General features: G+C 40.3%; 1 protein-coding gene across 4 annotated transcripts in view; it reads left to right on the top strand.

Annotated features, from left to right (window-relative positions):
- trappc12 (trafficking protein particle complex subunit 12) overlaps positions 1-14,362 on the top strand; it is a 111,673-nt gene that overhangs the window by 84,645 nt on the left and 12,666 nt on the right. For all 4 annotated transcript variants that reach the window (XM_059981990.1, XM_059981991.1, XM_059981989.1 and 1 more), the window contains one exon: positions 13,269-13,372. In XM_059981990.1, the coding sequence (XP_059837973.1) occupies positions 13,269-13,372 (104 nt within the window). The remainder of the gene's footprint in view (positions 1-13,268; positions 13,373-14,362) is intronic.

Raw genomic sequence — 14,362 nt, 5'->3', positions numbered from 1 at the left:
TGCTGAACTCCTCCACCACTCTGTGCATGTTCCACAATATTTACAGTATCTGCAGAATCTCTTGTGGTTATGATGTGGGTGTAGTTTAAGACCCTTATCACTGACTTTTGCACCACCCCTCCTGCTCCTCTATTTGCACTGGCTGTTTCTCCTCTGCTGTTGCATTCCAGATGAATGAACTTCTGAAACTTGACTGTCCATTTTAGAAATGCTGCCTGACCTACTGAGTTCTTCCAGCAACTGGAGTCATAGAGTAATACCACATGGAAATGGACCTTTCAGTCCAACTCATCCATGCAGACTTTGTTACCCACCAAGCTTGTCCTATTTGCCTGTGTTTGGCCCATATCCTCTTAATCCCTCCTGTCTCTGTACTTACCTAAATGTCTTTTGATCACAAATGCCAAGATCACTTTCTCAGGCAGCTCATTCCATATATGTACCACTCTGTGTGAAGAAGTTGCTCTTTTAAATCAGTCCCGAAGAAGGGGCTCAGCCCAAAATGTCAACAGTTCACTCTTTTCCATAGATGCTGCCTCATCTGCTGTGTTCCTCCAGTGTTTAGTGTGTGTTGCCATGGATGAGAGCTGTGATTAGAGGGAGGAAGAGAGCTAGTTGTGTCAGAGGAGAGAGGAAGATTGGGGTGTTCAGGGAAGGCGGGCTGGGAAAAAGATGGGGGCTCCGAGGACCCAAGAGCTGATGGGGTCAGGGTGGGTGTGGCCGGAGAGACACTGAGTTGCAGAGTAGTGGTGGAGAAAGGGAAGACTGGAAGTCCAGCAGCAGTGTGTAAAATCTCGGCCTGGAGATGCTGGTGGCCAAGGTGTATACCTAGGTTCCTCTGTTCCACCTTCACCAGTGGTCAACTGTTCACTGTATAAGGTCATGCCCTAGTTTGAATTTCCAAAATGCAGCACTTCATGCCTTTTGCCTATCCTCAGTCCACATACCTAACTGATCAAGATCCTCCCCTATCATTTTTGATAACTCTCATTATGGTCTTCAATGCCATCTATTTTAGCAGCCACAAAATTACTACCTTGCCTTGTAAAAATGTTTATGTAAATAATGAACAACAAAGGTCCCAGCACCAACCTTGTGGCAGACTATTTGTAAAAGGCTTCCAGTCTGACAAACAGCCTTTGACCATTGTTCCTCACTTCCTATCATCCAGCCAATTATCAATCCAATTCGCTACCCTTCTTTGGATCTCATGTGAACTAACATTCCAGGCTAGCCTGCCATGCAGGATCTTGTCAAAGGTTTTGCTGAAGTCCATAGAAAATCTTCATTTGTTGTCTTGGTTATCTCTTCAAAAACTCCAAGAAATTTTATCAAGATATGATTTCCTGTGCGCAAAGCCATGTTGGCTATCCCTAATTAGACTTTGTCTAATTAGACTTATCTTTGTTTGATAGATCCTGTTCCTCAGAATCCCCTCCAGTAACTTATCCACAACTGACTTCTTTGTTATACTCCCTGCATATGAAATTGGTCTATAGCCAGAGGAGCATCAATAAATGCCTATAATTGGTACTGCCAATCACAGAATAATCTGTCAACCTGGCCTAGAGCCAATCATTGATCGTATTCTTTCTTACAGGTCTAAGACAAGCTGTCAGTTACACCTAATCCACTTATCTAGTTTGCTTGGATCTTTTATTAGTAATAATTCACTTTTCAATAGATGGGACCTAAAATCTGTAAATCAACTGATTCTATTTTTGTAACAAAACTTTGCTGCATTGCTCACCTTCATAACTATGCAGAGAACAATTTATTAAGAAGTTTAATCACTTGCTTGTGGACCAGGTTGCACTACCCCTTTTACCCACTAATTTTGTGTGGTTGTTAAAGGAGTACATTGTTTAATCATAGTAGTCAGAGTGTCAGTTCCATAAAACCTTCCACTGGAGGAAATCATTGTACTTCTCAGCAAATTTAAGGTGGTGAAAGATGCCAGAGTTATGACTTCAGAATGGGAGATTATTTGAATGGTGATATAACTTCTGAAGAGCAAAAATATGCAGATTCTAAAGCAGCAAATGCTGGAGATTATCATTTGCTCAGCTCCAATCTTTAGAGGGAAGACTAATGCTTCAGGTAGTTGTCCTTTCATCAGTGTCATCTTCGAATAGGATGAAGAATTATGGAATTGATAGTCTTTCTGCTATGTTTGAACAACAGCACTTTGTACCAACTACATAAGATTATATGAAAGTGAAACTGCTGATACTGGAACGCCATTGAGAGTAAACAGTAAATGCTGAAAGTACTCAGCAGGTCGGGCAGCATTGTAGAAAAAGAAACAGTTCATGTTTCAAATTGAAGACAGATATCTATGTTTCTCTCTCCATAGATGCTGTCTGACTTCTGAGATGATGGTCTAAAGTATCAGATTGATCCATGACAAGAGGTTTTCTTATATTTCCTTTTCTGTCAGTAGTAAGTCAGGTTTACAGGATTAGAGTGAAAAAGACAACTATAATCCCTTTGAGTGCTTATTCGTTAGAGAAGATTTAGTTGTTGGACCTTACGTTGTAATTGATTAGTGTATCTGGATCTCATACCAAATACTCCAGCACCTCAGATGCCAAGGCACCACAAATAATCCTTCAATCTATATTTATCATTATTATTGCTCATAACAATAATAACAACTTCTGCCGGAAGTAAATTCCTTGTATGTGCACAGGTCTGATTCTGATTCTGATTCTGATACATTTTGGCTTCACAAACAAACATTTTCATCAGTTAGATGCTGCCTGACCTGCTGTGTTCCACCAGCATTTTTGTGTGTGTTGCTTGAATTTCCATCATCTGCAGATCTCCTCATGTTTGCATTTTCATCAGTCTGTGCTTATCATGATTCTGAAACTTAGAAAAATCTTTTAGTTGAAAGCTTTTAGTTTGTTTTGGTCTGGCTTAGAATTGTTTCCATAAGCATTTAGCAATTACTGATCAAGTTTAAGTTCTACACTGCTCTGCATTGTCCAACATGCTTATCTTTGGTATGACCATAAAACTGACTAAATTAGGTAGGTAAGTTTAGTTTCTATCATCTTCATTGGATTGATATGTCTCTGTTGTTTTATGAAGTATTGATTGAGCAAAAGATGTATCCTGTTTTGCTCCTTTCACCTTCATATTTTCAGTTTTTCAAAAGAGTAATAGGTGGTTTAGGCTTTCTTAATAAAGGAATATTATAAACCAGTAGGAAAGTATTGAAAAGGAGCCAAGAATTGTTACTTTATAATATGTAAACAAAATGGTTGAATGAAATGCAGAGGTATGTGAGGGAAATGAAGAGGATACATGTGGTTTGGATTTCTATTTACATAGATGTACAACTGATGGAATTAAAGCAATACGCTCAAAATGCTGGAGGAACTCGGCAGGCCAGTTAAAATCTATAGAAAAGAGTTGATGTTTTGGGCCAAAGCCTTCATCGAGACTGTTCCCAATGTGAGCTAGTAAATCAATTCAGTTTTGGAAGAATTCCTGATGTTTTTGGAGGAAAATAGAAATTAACCTCAGAGCACGAGGAAAAATATGAAGGGCCAGGTTTGTTATCTTTGGACTAAAGGAAGCTGAGGGAAGATTTGGTAGAAATCTATGGAATTATGAGGTCCCTGGAGCAATTTCCCCAGAAAACTAGTGGGTATAAAATTCCAAGAATTTTATTCAAGGTCTAGAGGGGAACAAGGAAAAAAATGTCACCTTAAAGGTGGTAGAGGTATAGAACTCAGTCCATGAAAAAATAGTAGAAATAGAAGCTCTCACTGTATCAAAAAAGTACTTGAATATTTACTTAAAGATCTGACCTGCAGAGCTATAACAATGGAGAAAATACTGAAATATGGGGTACACTTCAGTGCCTTTTCAAATTGCATGGTAAATTTTCACTGAGTCTGGAAAACACTAGTCCAAAGCAACAAACTGCACTTAATTCTGCACTAAGTTTGTGAGGTTATGCTCATAATAAAGAACAGTATTCATTTTCAGAGATCACATTAATTGCCATTTTTCTGGGATTGGATTGTATTCATGATTTTTATGAACAAGTTGCATTAGATTTCATTCTGTTGTTCCCAGTACTTGTATTATTTCTTGGTTCTTAATTTGTTGTAGATTTTTTGTGTTTTCAGCTGCTTTCAAAAACAGTGAGAGTTGTGAAAGACAGTGTGTCAAAGAGGGTGACACGAGAGAGGACAGTGTGCAAAGTGGGTGGTGCAGGGGAGGACAGGAAGGCTGGAAGAATTGCACCTGAATTGAGATAGGATTGCTGTCCCTGATGAAAAGTTTGGCAATGCCAGGGTGGGGGGAGTTTTGTAGTAAGGAGATTGGGGTATGAGCACGTGGAAGATAGCATGGAAGAGGGGAAAAATTTGCAAAACAGATAGCAGAGCAGAATAGTGGAAAATATATAAATTTGGGACTAGGTAAAGAGAGTAGAAAAAGCTCAAAGATAGAATTACAGTGCAAATACATAACACAAGAAATGATAAAAAATTGGTGAAAAGCATATGCAATTAACCTAAAAGATTATTGTGTCTTGGTAATAATACCTGGTTTAAACAAAAGTGTTGGAAGTGCTTGCCAAATATTCCTGGATACAAGTTGCAGAGCTCTAAACCATAGAGCTTGGGAACTGGCCCTTCGGCACTCTGAATCCATGCTGACCATTAACTAACTGCTTAAACTATTCCTGCGTTAACCCCATTTGTTATTCTCCCCACATTCTTCATCAGCTTCTGCCATTTACCAACACACTAGAGAAAATTTACATATCAAACTGACTTGCATGTCAGGGAGTCATATGGCATGAAAACGGATCTCTTGGCCCAACAGCTCCTGGCCAACCAAGATGCCCTTCCAAGCTCATCCTATTTGGTTCATAATCTTTAAAACTTTTTCTATCATAACCCTATCCTGCCCCTACACCACCACCCTCACCCTCACCACTATTCAGGGCCCTAAGCAGCCCTTCCAGGTGAGGCAGCGCTTTGCTTGTGAATCCAGCAGTTTCATTTATTACATCCAGCATTCCCAGTGCAGCCTCCTGTACATTGGTGAGACACGACACAAATTGGATGTGCTTCATCAACCACCTTCACTCAGTCTGCCAAAACGCCAGGTTCTCCTAATAAACAATTATTTGAAATGTACTTCCCATTCCCACAGTGACATGTGTAAGGCCATCACTTCTTCCAAGTCGATGCTTGATGCAGATTAGAGGACAATACCTCATATTCTATCTTGGTAGTCTGCAACCTGCCAGCATCAGCTAAAAATTTCTCTAACTTTCAGAAACCATTCCTCTCTGTTTTCTATCCGCCCCCGTTTTGTTTTTCCTTATCTCTCTGGCCTCATTACTCTCATCCCTCCTGCATCCTCATGATAAGCCTATCACCAGTACTTCCTCCCTCTAGTTCCCCATTAACTTCCCTTTATTCCATAGTCCAATGCCCTCTCCTATCAGATGCACTCTTTTGCGGACTTTTGCCTCTTTTCCTATCCCGTCCCAGCTTTTCATGTCATTCCTTCTTCCCCCATCATCTGGATTCCTCTAATACCCACCAGCTCATGTTCAAGGTTGGGGGTGTTGTGGATAGTGTCGAGGGTTACATTGGGACATAGATAAGATGCAAAACTGGGCTTGAAAAGTGGCAGATGGAGTTCAAACTGGATAAGTGTGAAGTGGTTCATTTTGGTAGGTCAAATATGGCAGAATATAGTATTAATTAGACTCTTGGCAGTGTGGAGGATCAGAGGGATCTTGGGCTCTGAGTCCATTGGAAACTCAAAGCTGCTACGCTGGTTGCCTCTGTGGTTAAGAAGGCATACAGTGTATTGGTCTTCATCAACCGTGGGATTGAGTTTAAGAGCTGAGAGGTAACGTTGCAGCTATATAGGACCCTGGACAGACCCCATTTGGAGTACTGTGCTCAGTTCTGGTCGCCTCACTACAGCAAGGATGTGGAAGCCATAGAAAGGGTGCAGAGGAGATTTACAAGGATGTTGCCTGGATTGGGGAGCATGCCTTATGAAAACAGGTTGAGTGAACTCAGCCTTTTCTCCTTGGAGCAACGGAGGATGAGAGGTGACCTGATAGGGGTGTATAAGATGATGAGAGGCATTGATCATGTGGATAGTCAGAGGCTTTTTCCCAGGGCTGAAATGGCTGCCATAAGAGGTTTAAGGAGCTGGGGAGAAGGTTCAGAAGAGATATCAGGGGTAATTTTTTTTTACGCAGAGAGTGGTGAGTGCGTGGAATGGGCTGCCGGCGACAGTGGTTGAGGCAAATTCGATAATGTTTTTTAAGTGACTTTTGGATAGGTACATGGAGCTTAGAAAAATAGAGAGCTATGGGTAACTCTAGTAATTTCTAAGGTTGGGACATGTTCAGCACAACTTAGTGGCCGAAGGGCCTGTATGGAACTGAAGGTTTTCTATGTTTCCCCTTCCTTCCACCCACACTTTTTTTCTGGCTTCTGCATTTTTTCCCAGTACTGATGAAGGGTCTTAACCTGAAATGTCAACTGTTTATTTTCCACCATGGATGCTGCCTGATCTGCTGAGTTCTTTCGGCAATTTTTGCATGTTTTACCTATCCATGTACCTATCCAGTTCTCTTAGAAGTTGTTATTATATCTGCCTCAACCACTTTCACTGGCACCATATGTGACCTTCTGTTTTTTTTTAAAAAGCAAAATAACTTCCCCCTTCAAGTTTCTGTTGAATCTTTCCCCTCTCATCTTAAACCCATGTCCTCTAGTTCTTAAATAGGTAAAGATCAATGTGGTTTTATGAAAGTCAAAGGTGCAATAAACGTGATATTGATGTTAAGGATACTATCAGAATGAGCTATTCAAATGCAAAAAGATTTGTTTGTTTTATCAACTACACAAAAACATTTGTTAAAGTGAAGCACAATAAGTTATTTGAAATATTACAGGAATATCTAGATTCAAAAGACCTCTACCTAATCAGAAATTTGTACTGGGAGCAAACTGCCACTGTAATAATAGATGGAGAAGTGAGTCAGTTTATGAAAATCAAGAGAGGCGTTAGACAAGGGTGTGTTTTCACCCCTGTTTTGTTTAATGTGTACAGTGAAACAATATTACAAAAAATAAGGGACGTCTTACAGCGAAAACATATATAATTTCAGATATGCAGATGACACTGTATTAATTGCAAGTACAGAGGAAGGATTAGAAAACTTAATTCATATAGTTGTTGAAGAAAATACAATAATGGTTCTATCTATAAATTGCAAAAAGACAGAATGGTGATATCCAAAAAGAAGGAGAATCCTACCTGCAGGCTAAGAATAAACAGGGAAAACATAAAACAAGTACAGAACTTTTGCTACTTAGGAAACTGGGTGACATCAGATGGCAGATGCGACATGGACATCAAAAGAAGAATAGGGATGGCAAAAGACACCTTTACGAGAATGAAGAGTATACTGACCAACACTAAGCTAGGCATGACAATCCGCCTCAGAGTACTGAACTGTTACATTTATCCAGTTATATTATATGGTTCAGAATGTTAGACAATATCTAGTAACATAAGGAAACAAATTGAAGCAGGAGAGATGTGGTTTTTGAGGAAGATGCAAAGAATATCATGGATGAAATGAATATCAAATGAGGATGTCATGAACAGAGCAAGCACAAAAAGAGAAATAATGTATTTCTCTTTACGTTGCCTTTTCATGACATAAAAAATAGAAACATAGAAAATAGGTGCAGGAGTAGGCCATTCAGCCCTTCAAGCCTGCACCACCATTCAGTATGATCATGGCTGATCATCCAACTCGAAACCCTGTACCTGCTTTCTCTCCATACCCCCTGATCCCTTTAGCCACAAGGGCCATGTCTAACTTCCTCTTAAGTATAGCCAATGATCCGGCCTCAACTGTTTCCTGTGGCAGAGAATTCCACAGATTCACCACTCTCTGTGTGAAGAAGTTTTTCCTCATCTCGGTCCTAAAAGGCTTCCCCTTTATCCTTAAACTGTGACCCCTCGTTCTGGACTTCCCCAACATTGGAAACAATCTTCCTGCATCTTGCCTGTCCAATCCCTTTAGAATTTTGTACGTTTCAATAAGATCCCCCTCAATCTTCTAAATTCCAGTGAGTATAAGCCTAGTCGATCCAGTCTTTCTTCATATGAAAGTCCTGCCATCCCAGGAATCAATCTGGTGAACCTTCTCTGTACTCCCTCTATGGCAAGAATGTCTTTCCTCAGATTAGGGGACCAAAACTGTTTACAATACTCTAGGTGCGGTCTCACCAAGGCCTTGTACAATTGCAGTAGAACCTCCCTGCTCCTGTACTCAAATCCTTTTGCTATGAATGCCAACATACCATTTGCCTTTTTCACTGCCTGCTGTACCTGCATGCCCACCTTCAATGACTGGTGTACAATGACACCCAGGTCTCGTTGCATCTCCCCTTTTCCTAATCGGCCACCATTCAGATAGTAATCTGTTTTCCTGATCTTGCAACGAAAGTAGATAACCTCACATTTATCCACATTAAATTGCATCTGCCATGAATTTGCCCACTCACCTAGCCTATCCAAGTCAACCTGCATCCTCTTAGCATCCTCCTCACAGCTAACACTACCGCCCAGCTTCGTGTCATCCGCAAACTTGGAGATGCTGCATTTAATTCCCTCGTCTAAATCATTAATATATATTGTAAACAACTGGGGTCCCAGCACTGAGCCTTGCGGTACCCCACTAGTCACTGCCTGCCATTCTGAAAAGGTCCCGTTTACTCCCACTCTTTGCTTCCTGTCTGCCAACCAATTCTCTGCCCACATCAATACCATACGCCCAATACTGTGTGCTTTAAGTTTTCACACTAATCTCCTGTGTGGGACCTTGTCAAAAGCCTTTTGAAAATCTAAATATACCACATCCATTGGCTCTCCCCTATCCACTCTACTAGTTACATCTTCAAAAAATTCTATAAGATTCGTCACAAATCCTATAAGATTCTATAAAATTCTATAAGATTCGTCACAAATCACAAATTCCTTTCACAAATCCATGCTGACTTTGTCCGATGATTTCACCTCTTTCCAAATGTGCTGTTATCACATCTTTGATAACCGACTCTAGCATTTTCCCCACCACCGATGTCAGACTAACCGGTCTATAATTCCCTGGTTTCTCTCTCTCTCCTTTTTTAAAAAGTGGGGTTACATTAGCCACCCTCCAATCCTCAGGAACTAATCCAGAATCTAAGGAGTTTTGAAAAATTATCACTAATGCATCCACTATTTCTTGGGCTACTTCCTTAAGCACTCTGGGATGCAGACCATCTGGCCCAGGGGATTTATTTGCCTTTAATCCCTTCATTTTACCTAACACCACTTCCTTACTAACATGTATTTCCCTCAGTTCCTCCATCTCACTAGACCCTCAGTCCCTTACTATTTCCAGAAGATTATTTATGTCCTCATGAAAAGGCAACATAACTTCATTGGATATATGATTAGGAAAGAGGAGTTAGAATGTATGGTAATTATGGGAAAGATTGAAGGGAAGAAAGCAAGCAGAAGGCAAAGACAAATGATGATGCAGACAGCAGCCGGAGAACTGGAAATGAATATCAATGAATTGATCCACTTGACCTGAAACAGGAGTGTGGGGGCCATGGCAGTAAAAGCTCAAACTGGGCACGGCACCTGATGATGATGATGATGCTCAAGTATTTCCCTGTAATTTATCCCATAGAATTATTAAGAACATTTTCAAAGGCTTGTGGCACCAAATGAGTAAAATTTTAGCTTATGTTGCTGAATATATGTCTTAGTAATTATACATTTATTATGATAGTACTTGTCAAATAATTATGAAAAGTTCATTAATCACTCTTCTTGGTTGTCTAATATTTTTAAGTATACATGTTAAGGAAGGGATTTGTATATTCTGGTAAATTAATTTGTTACTGGTGATGAGGTGTAAATACTGTATCAACGTTGTCATCAGAGCTACATGTAAAATGTAAGGTTTAGTTACAGTAATCTGGATTGATCTATTACAATATTGAGCACATCTGTACACTTTCAAATTAAAAGCATCCATACACATCTAAACTTGGACAAAGTTGTTCAATTTTGTTCACTAATTATATGAATTCAGCAGCTTAGAAAATAAAGCTGTTCATGTTACTTGCAGCAAGACTTACGGTGACACTTTTGCAAGAACTGATAAGCAGAAAATGCCATTCCTGCCAGTTAAAAACTAACCAGCTGGAGAGTCAATTGTATTCCCACCCTTCTTGTCAGCAGCCTGTAGATTTCAGCTGGACAAGTTACGTAAATACACTACTGGCTGAACTCTGCTGTGCAAGACTCATTTCCAGCATCTGATATTTCTAAAGCAGTATTTTTATTCTGAATTAACAAACACTGAAATTTCCAAATAGTTCTCCATGAGACATAGGAGTAGAATTAGGCTATTCATCCTTCTAAGTCTGCTCCACCATTCCATCATGGCTGATTTATTATCCCTCAACCCCATTCTCGTGCCTTCTCCCCGTACCTTTGAGGCCCTGACTCATCAAGGACCTATCAATGTCTGCATTAAATATACCCAATGGCTTGGCCTCCATAGCCATCTGTGGCAATGAATTTCACAGATTCACTACCTTCTAAAGAAATTCCTTCTCATTTTTTTCAGTGAACAGCTTGCTATTCTGAGGTTGTGTCTTCTGGTACTAGACTCACCCACTATATAAAACATCATCTCCACATCCACTCTATTTAGGCCTTTCAATATGCCATAGGTTTCAATGAGATCCCTCCTCATTCTCCAGTGAGTACAGGATCAGAGCCCTCAACCAGTCCTCATATGTTGACCTTTCAATCCTGGAATCATTCTCATGAGCCTCCTCTTGACCCTCTCACATCTTTTATTAGATAAGGAGCCCAAAATTGCTCATGGTACTCCAAGTGTGGTCTGACCAATGCCTTATAAAGCCTCAGTATTACATCCTTGCTTTTTTTCAAGGTTGGTTAATGTCATTGTACAAATCATTATACAAATGTAAAGGAGAATAAAATAATTATTACTCCAGATCCAGTGCAGCACAAAAAAACACAAGATAAAGAACACAATAATAAAAAGCATTATATATATATATATAATTTATATATTTACATGATTTATATATTATATATGACCCTGACCATTAGTCAGGGTCAGCCATTATTTACCTGTTCATTTATTTATTTTTATTCTTACATCCAAGGGCATAAAAATCCTTATGTTGCATCTCTGTTGCAATGTACAAACAATAAAGAGTGGACATATGAGAGGATATTGCCCAAGCACTTAGATCGTATACATAATTGTTTTGTATACATGTATGTAAGTCAGATATGCATGAGATTAATAAATCTGATGGCCTGGTGAAGGAAGCTTGTCCAGAGCCTGTTGGTCCTGGCTTTAATGCTATGGTACCATTTGTCAGCTGAAACATCTTGTGGTTGGGGTGGCTGGAGTCCCTGATGGTCCTCTGGGTCTTTTTTACACACCTGCTGCTGTAAATGTCCTGAATAGAGGAAAGTTCACATCCACAGATGCGCTGGGCTGTCCGCACATCTCTCTGCAGTGCCCTGCAATTGAGGGTGGTACATTTCCCGTACCAGGTGGTAACACAGCCAGTCAGGATGTTCTTGGTGATGCTCCTGTAGCAAGTCTGGATGATTTGGGGACTTGTGCCAAACTTCTTCAGCCGTTTGAGATGAAAGAGGTGCTGTTGCACTTTTTTCACCACAGAGCCGGTAAGTACAGTCCAGGTGAGATCCTTGGTGATATGTGTACAGAGGAACTTGAAACTATTCACCTTCTTAACTACAGTCCCATTGATGTCAACAGGGGCTAACCTGTCTCCATTCCTCTTGTAATCCACAATCAACTCCTTCATTTTTTTTGCCACTGAGGGAGAGGTTGTTTTCTTGGCACCTCTGTGTCAGGGCGCTGGCTTCTCCTCTGTAGGCTGTCTCATCATTGTTGGAAATAAGGTCTATCAATCTCGTGTCATCTGCAAATTTGATCAGAAGATTGGAGCTTTGTGTGGCAACATAGTCAGCACATTGATGTTGCTTCCCATCTGTCTACATGATACACAAGCCAGAGTAGTACAATATGGAGAGCAAGCTCTTGCTCATGTAGCAGGCTGCCCACCTACACATGGCTGATGAATCCAAAGGAATGGCAGAGACAGATACAGTTTCAGGATATAACAGTTAGCATTGAACTCAATGTACAACTGCCGTAGGGACTCCAGCTTTGGAATTTTCCTCAGGGTTTACTGCCAAAGCCTTCCCCATGAGAGGGTATAGGCACAAGGCAGCGGAAGTTTGAGTTTTCCTTCTAGATGAGCTGCTAACTGCAGCTGGTGAGCCCCATCTGTTTGAATTGACTCGTTTTAAGCTGCCAGTAATCCACCTTTGCCCCTTCTTCTGTCAGTGGAAATGGTTCCACCAGGCTTAGTAGCTAAGCCACACATGAAGACCAGGAGCTGGACCTGGTTGTCAGAGGCTATTTGAGACACACGCCATTGGCAGCATTTAACATGTTGTGGGAGCTTATCCCCACAACCACCCCCAGCTTCAATAATCTTAACAAACTTATAAATACATACAAGATAATCTCTTTAGATATATTCTATGTCTATAAAGTAATGCTAGGCATAGGAGTGTACGTAGGATGACTGATAGGAAATGATAAAGTAGTGGTGGTGGGGTGTGGAAGGATGGGTTAGTGGGTGGAGATGTTGATCAGCCTTACAGCTTGTAGGCTAAGTAACTGCTTTTGAGTCTGGTGGTCCTGGCATAGGTGCTACATAGCCTCCTCCTTGTTGGCAGTGGGACAAGCAGTTCATGAACCGGGTCCTCTCTAGTCCTCATGAAATGAATTCTAACATTGCATTTGCCTTCCTTACCACCAGCTCAACCTGCAAGTAACCTTTAAAGGAACCCTACATGAGGATTCCCAATTCCTGTTACATCTCTGATTTCTGAAATTTTCCCCATTTAGTAAAGTCTACCTCTTTATCCCTCCTACCGTACACACTATCTTACACTATATTTTATCTGCCGCTTCTTTGCTGATTCTCCTAATCTAAGTCCTTCTGAAGAATCCCTGCTTCCTTAACCCTACTTGCCCTCTACTTTTTCCTTAAATTAAAGCTTATTTGCGCTTTAAATTTTTTAATACTGTATTCCTTTATATCTAGATTGGTGACATCAAAACAGCTGAGAAATATTTTCAAAAAGTAGAGGAAGTAATTCCGAAATTAGGAAATGAATTGCAGCAGAATATAATAATTCACATGAACAGGTAAGGCACAGAAAATACATACTCAAATGTGTAATTTGCCTGGTTGCTGTTATCAGACCAATTGTCACAAAGTGTTCAAAACCTGTATGCTAAATTGGGAGGAGATCGTGAAGTATGGCTTACGGCTTTCCTATTTCACAGCGGCTAGTGATCGCATAACTGCTGGGCAGCAAAATCTACCATGTGTGAAGGATGTATGAGCCGAACAGATTATGTTGTAGCAGACTACTGGTTCAGATCTGGGACACGTAGGGTTTATGTCGTCAAAGACTGACAGATTTCTACAGACATACTGTGAAGAGCGTTCTGACCGATTACATCAGTATTGGGTATGGAAGCACCAGTGTACAGGATCAGGAAAGAGCTGCAAAGGGTTGTAAGCTCAGCCAGCTACATATTCCCACTTCCATCGGGGATATCTTCAGAAATGATGCCTCAAGAATGTAGCATCCATCGTTAGGGACCCCTGCCGCTGAAGACATGCCCTGTCCTCAGTAGGGAGGAAGTACAGGGTCCTGGAGACACAAAATGGTTTAGGAACAGCTTCTTTCCGCTCCACCGTCATTTTTCTGAGCAATCCTTGGGTCCATGAACACTATTTCACTATTTTGCTCTCTCTTTGCATAGTACTGCTGCTACAAAACAACAAATGTCATGACATACAGTATATCAGTGATAATGATTCTGATACTGATTTTAAAGCAAGGAAAGCAATATCATGCCTTCTCAATTAATCCAATGAAATAATCATTGCAGTGTATTTAAAATAATATTCAAAAGCTAATTTATAGCACCAGTGTAAAATCATCTTCTGAAAAGATAGGTAAAGAAAAATAGTACAGAGGGCGAAGAACCAGAAGGAACTGATTATTTACATATTTCCAAGAATTGTTGATAATTAAACAAATTAAATGCTGTATTTTTATATTTAACATGTTCATTTTCAGTGTCAGGAAGATTGTTTGTTGCTATTAAGGTTTTTTGCTTTTA

Source organism: Hypanus sabinus, chromosome 10 (assembly GCF_030144855.1).
Source record: "Hypanus sabinus isolate sHypSab1 chromosome 10, sHypSab1.hap1, whole genome shotgun sequence".
Classification (NCBI taxonomy): domain Eukaryota; kingdom Metazoa; phylum Chordata; class Chondrichthyes; order Myliobatiformes; family Dasyatidae; genus Hypanus; species Hypanus sabinus.
The sequence above is the reverse complement of the archived record's forward strand: the minus strand, read 5'-3'. Positions and strand labels throughout refer to the sequence as shown.